The sequence below is a fragment of the Bradysia coprophila genome, unplaced genomic scaffold (genome assembly GCF_014529535.1).
Source record: "Bradysia coprophila strain Holo2 unplaced genomic scaffold, BU_Bcop_v1 contig_393, whole genome shotgun sequence".
In the NCBI taxonomy this organism is placed as follows: domain Eukaryota; kingdom Metazoa; phylum Arthropoda; class Insecta; order Diptera; family Sciaridae; genus Bradysia; species Bradysia coprophila.
The window spans coordinates 915-11932 of record NW_023503650.1 but is presented as its reverse complement, the minus strand read 5'-3'; the positions used below and the strand labels follow the sequence as shown (position 1 = coordinate 11932).

At 37.3% G+C, this 11018-nt stretch overlaps 1 protein-coding gene across 1 annotated transcript; it reads left to right on the top strand.

Annotated features, from left to right (window-relative positions):
- Positions 1-534: 534 nt before the first annotated feature.
- LOC119082195 (beta-1,4-N-acetylgalactosaminyltransferase bre-4-like) lies at positions 535-4780 on the top strand. Its single transcript, XM_037191629.1, has 7 exons — positions 535-788; positions 862-1239; positions 1301-1727; positions 1796-1918; positions 1982-2077; positions 4153-4282; positions 4340-4780. Exons 2-7 carry the CDS (start codon positions 1107-1109, stop codon positions 4346-4348), a joined length of 918 nt encoding a protein of 305 aa, XP_037047524.1. The 5' UTR covers positions 535-788; positions 862-1106; the 3' UTR covers positions 4349-4780.
- Positions 4781-11018: the final 6238 nt, after the last annotated feature.

Below are 11018 nucleotides of genomic sequence, written 5' to 3'. Positions count from 1 at the left end.
GTTCCATATGCATTTCTATGTGGACTAAACCAATATTTTGAACGTGAAAAGTTCTGATGCGGTGCGTTTAAAATTTTCAAATCAGGCATATAGTGCAATAATATGCGGCTACAATTGATTCCATCGATAAACAACAAATACAATTTTTTTACATTGACACGTTCGTACAGCCACTTTTCACTATAAAATTTTTGTGCTTGACCTCGATTGAATGCGACCTGTATTCTATTAAAAACTTGCCTCTGATAAGGTTCACAAAAATTACGTTCGCTTAGTGTGGTATGTTAGCTATGGTAGAGTAACCGTTCGTTGGGAATACTTCAAATGTTTCTTTCGCTCAAATCGTAACAATCAAACATTCCATTTGTGACAATGAATATTACATTACGCTGTGTTAAGCCAAATAACATTACAATTGAAACGATCTGCCCTCCATTTGAAGTGGAATGACGATCGTTTACCTAAGAAGATATTTGTCTTTAACACGCCTACATTGTCATTGACAACATTAGACATTTTCCTTTAAACAAATTCATCTTTCTCTTGCCGATCCAGGTGGCTCGATTACTTAAATGTTCCTTCCCGCGAAAACATCCACAAAATAATGCTGTGTTGAAAGGTCAATCTAATGGACCGGATCATTTTAAATTTCCGATGGCTAATTGTGGTCGCTCGTACTTCATCAAGGCTGCGCTGCTGGCCGGCACATTGCTGGTGCTGTTAAATCTGTACAATTACCGGCTCGAATCAAATACAACACCAGCATCAATGTCATCAGCACATGGAAGGTACATATATAGGGTGGACGAGCTGCTCTCAATTTGAATAGTCTCTGCAAATAAAATGTCTCGGAAATTTCAGTTTCGCACAGCAATGGCCGAAACGAACACGATCAAGTTTCTCAATTTCACATTTCACTCATCGGTCGACGGCAAACAGCAGTCATTCGACCGACAACACCACTAATGTCGCACATAGCAGCGACAATGCAACATTCTCTACAACCAATACTTCCAATCTAAAACGATGCAAAAAACAAAGTGATATTAGAGAGCGATATCTCATTAGTTAAGTTGAATAGTTCTAAGTCAAATGAATCACTTGAAATGTCCGCCATGACTTCGAGAGCAAGCACAGACAATTTGGATAGTGTCGACAATTCGACAAAGTCTCAGTTCGTGCAGAAGATAATGTCAACGCTTGGTCTGAACCAATGTCCTCCAATTCCACCAGATTTAGGTAAGGATATGACAGGTGGCACTGAAACGCAATCCGATTACATCGATTTATCCTTTTTCAGTTGGAAGCATCGAAGTGAACACAACACTCGAAAATATGAAAATTATTGAATCTCGCTTCATTCGAAAATTGCTGCCTGGTGGCTGGTACAAACCGAAGGAGTGTAAAGCAAAGGATCGCGTTGCAATCATAATTCCGTACCGCGATCGACCTCAACATCTGCCCATTTTTCTCGCCAACATTCATCCGTTCCTGATGAAACAGCAGATCGAATATGGAATATTTTTGATTGAACAGGTCAGCGATGGCGGACTGTTCAATCGGGCAGCTCTAATGAATGTTGGTTTCGTCGAAGCACAAAAACTGGCCGACTGGGATTGCTTCATATTCCATGACATTGATTTACTTCCGATGGACGATAGGAATTTATATAATTGCCCCGATCAGCCCAGGCACATGTCGGTGGCCGTGGACACCATGGGATTTAAGTAAGTTGTTTTTTTTTCGAGGGTCAGTTTTGACGGAAATTTAATCGCGGCAAACGGAATACTTTCAGATTGCCATACAGTTCCATTTTCGGTGGTGTCTCGGCTATGACAAAGAAACAGTTCCAAAAAGTGAACGGATTCTCCAATGGGTTTTGGGGCTGGGGTGGTGAAGATGATGATATGAGTAATCGGTATGGGACAGACATTCTTAATCGCCTAATTTGGCCACGATGTCATCGCATTTTCGTTTTCAGATTGAAGCATGTGGGTTTCCACATTGCACGGTATCCAATAAATATCGCAAGGTATACGATGCTGAACCATCGGAAGGAGAAGGCGAATCCTAAGAGGTGAGTGTTACGGTTAATTAGGAGCTCGGAAAGCTCCGCCTATCTTGTGTTAAATAAGTGGAGCGATGGAGCGATGCTTTAAAACTTAGCTGCGTCACAACTGACGTCTTTGAATTAATAGTACAATCGACTCTAGAAGCGATTGTAACGCCACCATTCATTCAAATGATTAGAATTATAGATTTTTCTTAGTTTTCGTTGTGTACCAACAACAACAACAGTTCCGTGTTTCTTCTGGGCTAGGGAAAAATCTCCGAGTGTATTATCGTCGGGGACGATAATATCGTTTTTGAAACGATAATATCGTCGCTGTGGCGATATTATCGTTTTCTGTAACAATATTATCGTCCGAGCGACGATAATATCGTATTAGACGACAATATTATCGTTTTCCGGACGATAATATCGTTTTCTGTAACAATATTATCATCCGTGCAACAATATTATCGCACATGAAACGATATTATCGTCCGAGCGACGATAATATCGTATTAGACGACAATAATATCGTTTTCAGGACGATAATATCGTTTTCTGTAACAATATTATCGTCCCTGCAACGATATTATCGCCCATGAAACGATATTATCGTCGATTGAAACGATATTATTGTTCTTGCGACGATAATATCGTTTCATGCAACAATATTATCGTTTCTGCAGTGATAATATCACCCGGGTAACGATATTATCATACAGTAAACGATATTATCATTTCTGATATGATATTATCACCCGTGAAACAATATTATCGTCCGAGCGACGATAATATCGTATTATACGACAATAATGTCGTTTTCTGTAACAATATCGTCCGTGCAACGATATTATCGCCATGAAACGATATTATCGCCGATTGAAACGATATTATTGTTTTTGCGACGATAATATCGTATCAGACGACAATAATATCGTTTTCTGGACGATAACATCGTCCTAGCAACGATATTATCGTCCATGAAACGATATTATCGCCGCTGCAGCGATAATACACTCGGAGATTTTTCCCGTCACCGTTTCTTCTTTGCCAATTTTCTTACTCTAAAGTTTTCCTCGCTTCGGCTTGAAATTCGGCGTAGCACAAGGCGTAGCATACGCAAGGTGTCTCATTGCTATCATCTTCAATCACGAGAATCGGTTGATTTTTCCCTGATCAATGAAAGCCCAGGTAAATCAGGTCAGATGGTAATACCGAACATCTGACCTGATTTACCCGAGTTTTTATTGATCAGGGAAAAGTCAGCCGATTTTCGTGAAGCAGAGGATAACAATGAGCCACCGTGCGTATGCCTGAAGACTGACCTGATTTACCTGAATTTCAGAATTCAGGTCAGAGCAGTTCGAACTCAGATATTTTCAGGTCGACTTGAATTTCAGTTTCAGATCAAAGGACACCTGACCTGTTCCGAGTCTTAACACGTAGAGGATATGCTCGAGCAGGCACTTCAGGCACACCGGAAAGCAGGGCCTACTTTTTAGAAACTTTTAGAGAAAATCGAGAAATTCAAGAAACTTTGAGAAATTCAAGAAACTTCGGGAAATTCAAGAAATTTCGAGAAATATTTCTTGAATTTCTCAAAGTTTCTTGAATTTCTCGAATTAGAGGAATTTCAAGAAATTCAAGAAAATTCAAGAAATTCGAGAAACTTCGAGAAATTCAAGAAATTTCAAGAAACTAATTTCTCGAGTTTCTTGAAGTTTCTCGAATTTCTCGAATTTCGAGAAATTTTAAGAAATTCGAGAAAATTCGAGAAAATTCGAGAAATTTCAAGAATTTCAGGAAATTAGTTTCTAAAAAGTAGGCACTGCCGGAAAGTGCTAAGGGAGTCGGGGAATATCTCCAAATAAATTTATAAAAATCAAAAGTCAAATTTTTGATTTTTAGAAATTTATTTGGAGGTATTCCCCGACTCCCTTAGCACTTTCCGGTGTGCCTAAAGTTGACAAGTCACAATAACCGGCAACGTGTTAAGTAGATTCAGTTAAAATCCTGAGTAACTGAGGTTACTTACTTTAACCCAGTAATTCAATAGGACCGTTTCCACAACTAATCCGTCGGTTCATTCATTGTTCTAGATACGAGAAGTTGGTAACCGGAGCCAAAAAATACGACGTGGAAGGTTTAAATTCACTCGAATATAAAATCCACTACTTAGAAAAGAAGATTCTTTACACATGGGTGCTTGTCGAAATTAAGCAGGATTCGGTAAGTGTAGCTACCCGGCACAAATGGGATTGATTTTATTTTTCTCTCACATTACAGGGCAGCTGATGAAAGTTTCCTCTTTCGTTTTTGTTTGACTGAAAGTGATGGATTCACCTGCATCAAACGAAAATGGAATCCGACAGAATGGTAAAATTGCAAAGCCAAAAATTGGTTTTAGTCACAATCGTTCTGTTTGTTAAATTAATTGTGATTTTGTGTGTGAGAAGACAAAAAACAAAACAGCAAACCGTGGCCTAAGTGCGTGACATTTTCTAGTTAAATTATAATTTCAACGGCACGTTGAAATGTGACAGAAAAACAAGAGAGAAAAACATTCAAAACTCAAATTCCTATTTTAGATATTTCAAGCAACAATAATTAGCAGAAAAAATCCCTTGCAAATGGGGGACAACAAGCAACCAACAACAATAAAATAATAAGAAAATTGATAGAAAACAGTCATAACGTAACAACCATTAGAGAAATAAAATCAGTTTACGGTTCGAAAGAGAAAATTGAAAGAAAAGAGTAATGACTGCGGTGGATGACGGTGCGGTTTTTATCCATTGAGTAATATCGATCTTGAGCACTACCATTTCACAAGCGAAATATTTATTAAGGAACGTGATGAAGTGCCATCATTAAACAGCACAAAAGTGAGTTTTAGATGACTTTCCATAACATTTAAAGTTTGAACAATTTTTTGTCGGTTTGACAATTTGCGTGCCTACATTTGACGAGCCGCCGGCGAGGAATATTTAGGCGTTGGAGAAAATTACGCTAACGTAATAATGTAACAAAGTTTCGTACGACTCCCACTCAGGGCCTTTTTTAAGGGAATTCTCGAAAATTCCATAAATTTTCGGTCACGTTTTGTCGGTTGATATAAAATGAAGTGCGTCCATCGTTTTTATAGTCTTTTCGTGTTGTTTACCATGCTTTTGAGCTAAGCTGATTACATTGGAATGGTTCTTTATAAGACTTAACAGACACCAGAATTCAGAATTTTTTGAGAAATTTCTGGAATTTAATTTTTTTAAATAGGCACTGCTACTGCAACAACACAGTCAATATCTATTGGCCGCCATATTCACGTTGTTCTAAAAAAAATACCAAATCTAGTACTTCAACGAAACATTGAAGTGAATGTGGGTGGAAATTATGTCACTCTTTCGTTTGTCAACCGTTTAGAGACTTGCCTCGGAACAACAAACTTCACCCAAAATTTCGACTTTTCAACTGTTGGACCCCATTCATCTAAATGAAATGACCCGTTATATACGTGCGGCTCAAAAATCCTTCGTTACATTAAATAGAAAACTTCCGACAGAGGACAAAACAAAAATTCGGATGTTTTTCTGATCTCGGCTTCGGCTTACAGTTCACTCTGAAAGTCAAAATGTTTTGCCGTCCAGAAGTCACGAATTTTTCAGTGAATGTCGACATTGCTCAATGGTTTTCAATTCATCGATAGTCATCCACAAGGATTATTCGCATGAAAATGCAAGTAATTTTAAGAAAAGGAGGAAAGTATTATCACTTCCATTATCCATGACGCATGGAATGAGTTTTCTCAACGTGCACATAAAAAAGTAAAAAAAAAAATTAATCGAAATGAGGCTTGGCCTCTTCGGGCAAAATGAGAAATATTTTATGATCCAGAATGATCGGGAATGTATAACAGAGAAATTAGTGAATGACGAACACGAAAAATCACTGATTAATCGGTTTACAGAGAGTCGCAGTAACGCAGATTGAAAAGGTTTTCACATGCGTCGAATACCAGTCGTTTTATATTCCAAATACTTTCGATGCCCTAGGTATCCACAGGGGATATAAAGTTGAAAAGGCTCGTTTTCGTGTTTGCATTGACCTCGGTGTCGCCTCAGATCAATAAAATTCACACTAAAACTCGACTTTTCATCTTTTGATCCCCTTAGTTACAGTCAAAGGCAGTCAATTTTCAGCATAAATTCGCTTCAGCTGTTTTTCAGCTGATCCATACAAACAATCACAACCGTTTTTACGTCTTTATACGGTTTTACCACTATCATGCGCGTGCGTGTAGCAGCTTCAACTGTATGAACAAGGAAAACCAGTTTTGATTGTATGTGTGGATCAGCTGAAAAACAGCTGAAGCAAATTTATGCTGAAAATTGACTGCCTTTGACTGTATTCACATGACTGTGAAACGAAAGATGAAAAGTAAAGTTTCGTGTGAATTTTGTTGAACCGAGGCGTAGCCGAGGTCAATAAGCACACGAAAACTCTTTTTTTATTTTTTGGTCCCTTCTGAGAGCGTCGAAAGTAGTGCTTGAAACATGAAATCGCATGTTGCATGTGAATGACTAGTGAAATGTTAAAATCATGGCGTTACACTCGAACGGTTAAAATCGAAACGAATTTCCCTGTCAACACCATTTTTCATTAGGAATGTTTTGAATCTCCCAAATTGAATCTCATATTTTTTAAAGTACAGAAACTGAAAACCAAATAGACTTTTTAACCTGCATGCAGTGCAGTAGTATACCATATAATGATATCGAAGTGAATTTATCTTTAAAACGAGTTGAAGAGTAATGAAAACGCAACAAATAGATCTAAACAGTTGTTTAAAATGGTAGCAAAAACCTGAGTCATTTACTCGGTTTTAAATCATACGTTTACTTTATAGCAACGACCACTATAAAATATGATACAGAATTCAAGAAAAATTGTAAACTAAACCAAAAAAAAGTATTTGTAACGGAAAGTGTAAACCTGCCGGGGTTTTGTCGAATGAAATTGTTGCCATCAGTTATAGATAGATATTTTCCTAATCGATCTGAAATACTATATAAATTGCATATCCATAACATACCACATTGAACATTTTTGAGTGCCGTAATATCTAGGTCAGATGTTGTTATAACTTTTCGTCTATTCCGTCAACAGATTTTTGTTTTGTTTTAATTTTTAAGCAATGTGTTTAAGTGCAGCTAAGAGACCGAGTACCCACTGGCTTATCAGTCTCCACGCGTTTTGAAACCAATGCCGTGTTACGCTACGTAAGACAGTTTTTTCTGGCACTTCTGCTTTTGAATGCTACGCCGAATGCACATTACCATTCAATAGTATTCGATCATTGTGTGTTTTCAGTGTAAACTTACGTCACATATGGTGTATACCTCGTACGTAGCAGTTACGAGTTCGAAAACCTATGGGCAGTTTTTCGTCCTGACTGTAAATCATTAATAAAATGATTTCTGGGACGTCAGGATCCAGAGCTATCCCAATTTTAAGTTAAATTGAAAATGCATTGGTGCGAGCGAGATAGAACTATTTGACATCATTGCATCTCACGCACACCAATGCATTTCCCATTTAACTCGAAATCGGGATCCTGACGTCCCAGAAACTATTTTATTTGTGATTTAGAATCAGGACGAAAAACTGCCCATAGGTTTTCGAACTCGTAACTGCTATGTACGAGGTGTCAAGTAGTATTAGAGTGTGCGGAAAATCGGATTTTCACAAAATACTCCTTTAACAAGTTTGATCCCTAATCTTTAAAAGAAAGCAAATTGGTGTGGATGTGGAAATAATTAGTGCAAACTGTCATGAAGCAAAAAATGTGAAATTAAATTTTTTATTGAAAGGCGTACTGAACCGGACAATCTTTTGAACTTTCAAGCTGTCTTCCACCACAGAACTTTCAGTAAAAAAAAATCTTTTAAATTTCATTCTTCATTTAGAACCTTGGTCCTTGATTTCTATAAGATGTAAACTGGCTGAGATTTTTACGCTAGATAGGCACTCTTAGCACTCAATGACAGAAGTGCCCAGACAAAATTTTTAGTCAGATATTGTGTAACAAACTGGCGTAGATTTGAATATGTGGATGGCCTTATGAGGGACTGGTACACTTGTGCTGGTGTCTCGGCATGTAACATAATCTGAAGAAAATAAAATGAGTCTTGAAGATATGAGAGGCTCTTGGTCAGAAAATAGAGTTAATTGTTCGTTAGTTTAACGTTATGTTGATGAAAAATTATGTTAAAAAATTTGTTGCATTAATTCCGTATACGGAAATTGTATTTCGTGTGTAACAGGGAATGAGGCATTCTCCAAAATTTGTGATCTAATATACCACTAAGTCTTTAAGAAATAGTTTTGTTTTTTTTAGGTTAATCTATTTTCCGTGTCATCTTCCGTCAAAACAAAAATTATTTTTTGTAATTTAGAATTTTAAGTTAAATGTTTTGATATTTTGAAATTGTAACAAACAAAATCTTCCTTTACAATGAAAAGAGATTAGCTGTTTTGTAAACGTTATCTCAATGCATCTATTTTGAATTTGAAATACACAACATTCGTGACCTATTGTTGGGCGTTTCTTTTATGGACAAATCAGAAGATACTCTGCTAAATCAACAAGTTTGCCAAATGTCCCCAACATGCAAAGTAGATTTTCTTGCATTCAACTGATCGAACTGCAATTTTCTGCAAAAAGATGAACTCCCGTTTGCTAGACAGATACGTTTAAACATAAAAGAATATGTTATGAGGGATTCTTTTGAATAACGAACTGCCGCAATCGGACGCATTTTCCAGTGAACATTTTTATGTGTGCCTAGATAGGTAATTCCTTGATGCTTGTGTGGCTAGCGAGAGATGATCGAAAACCGAAAACATGCACTTTTCTTATGGAAATTTCTCCGGCTACACGAAACGTACGAGGTCGTGTGAGGTGTCATTAGAAAGGTAATCATGTGTCGGGGCAATCAGTTTCATATGAGGGATAAAACATAACCACGGCGAGTAAAGAGCAGTTAAAAGTTTATTGAATTGATGTTCTGGACGTTTCTAATAAAAATATCTTCTGGTCGAAAAGGATGTCATGTAAGTCCGGGTGAGGCATCGAAGTACAAATTTAGTGTTTCGTCAATGAGCATTCGAACCGATTTTTCATTCTATTGGCTTATTGGCACGTTAGCCCAATTAACATATCAAAAAATTGCGAGTGGTTGGCCAGAGATTTTTTAAAGATAATGTATGGAAAGTTCAACTAAAAATTTAATTAATTGCTATGTATTGGTGGCCTCTGATCTGGCGAACAATTATATGCACCAATCAATAATTTAACATTTTTACTTTGTTTATAATGAGGGATTCTTTTTGAAAAACAGCCTACCGAAAACGAACGCATTTTCTATTGGAATTTTTTATGTGTCCCTAGAAAGGACTTCGACCCTAGAAGCCAAAACCACTTTCAAAAAAATTCTTCGAAGCTTGTGTGGCTGGTGAAAGGTGAGCAAAAACCGAAAAATTGCACTTTTCTTACACGATCCGTACAGGGTCGTGTGGGGTGTCACTAGAAAGGTAAACACATACTATTGAGCCGAATAGCGACTTAATGGTTTTAAAGTTCATCCACACTGAAATATGTGCAGTTGAAGTTTTCAACCGAAGACTTACTTACGAGTGTAATCGCCAAATCTTCAGGTGATTGGGAAACAAGCGGTCTCCGATTTTAATGAGTGATAGCTGGATATGTTGTAACGACCTATATTCGAGTCAAAGTGAAGCGTATACGGTAAGGGAATAGTAGACGATACAAAATTACTCACGTAGAACCGTTCCAGATGCTCTTCTGGCAGTTGGGCCCTCAGAAAGAAGGAAAAAATCTGCATTCTGGCACCAACTTTTTTTTCAAGACTTCTATAGGCTTGCAGCCCAAAAGTACTGGGTTCATTTATATGTGCAACGATAGTGGGTGAGGCCAGCTACAACACCCCATACTCAGTTCCGTGGTACATCGAAGCTGCAGAGAAGGCGGACTCTCCGAACATTCACTATATTTCTAGTCATAACTCTAGTGGATCAACTAGCACCAAGCGGTGCGTATACTCTACCTGTAGGTCTTTTCAAGGCCGACATTCGTACAACATTACAACCATTTAAAATAATTTTTTCTTGAGTTATTGCCGAAAAACTGTTTTCGGTACCTTCTGACATGTCTTCACTTTTGAGCGCTTTTCAAAGAAAACAATTTTTTTAAGAAAAAGTGAAAGACACGTGTTTCCTAGAATTGAAAGACGAATCCAACGAGCTATCACTCATTAAAATCGGAGACCGCTTGTTTCCAAAGTTAAAAAAATCACCTCAAGATTTGGCGATATCACTCTTACACTGTTCTTACACTGTTGACAACGTATTTTTCAGTTTATCCGACCCTCGTTTGCAACAGCACCAAGAACCTAATCAGGGAAAAAATTTAATGAAAATTTCCATCTTCCAAATCGCTGAATTGAAACGCTTACACTCATGGGACTTTGATATGGAACGAACACAATCAAATCTCTCTAGAACCATTCGTATTCCGTTTATTATCTTCAAAATGTTTGATTTACATTTAAAATTTACATAATTTATTTATCTTGTGGATTTCAACAATTCATTTGTACAAACTCTTGCTTAACAATCACAAATGTTAAAACATTTATAACATCAACTTTAGCCCTATCCTACAGTTGATAAAAATTTGTGTCCCGACCTCAATTTGAATATTTCATTATTTTTTGTCTGACGCGCTGACCATGACGCGATATGCACAGTATTCGGTCATGTTTTGTTTTGCACAATGCATACGGTTCCACACCACTCAAGAACCAAAATCTTAGCAAAGTTCTTTATATCAAAGTGTGAGGTCATGGGTAATGTATTAGGTTTACATCCGGACATTTGTGTACTAGCT

Coding starts and splice junctions, on each gene's coding strand:
- LOC119082195 (XM_037191629.1), top strand. CDS start 1,107: ATGTCCGCCATGACTTCGAGAGCAAGCACAGACAATTTGGATAGTGTC. Junction 1,728..1,795: donor GTGGACACCATGGGATTTAA/GTAAGTTGTTTT, acceptor GAATACTTTCAG/ATTGCCATACAGTTCCATTT. Junction 2,078..4,152: donor GAGAAGGCGAATCCTAAGAG/GTGAGTGTTACG, acceptor TCATTGTTCTAG/ATACGAGAAGTTGGTAACCG.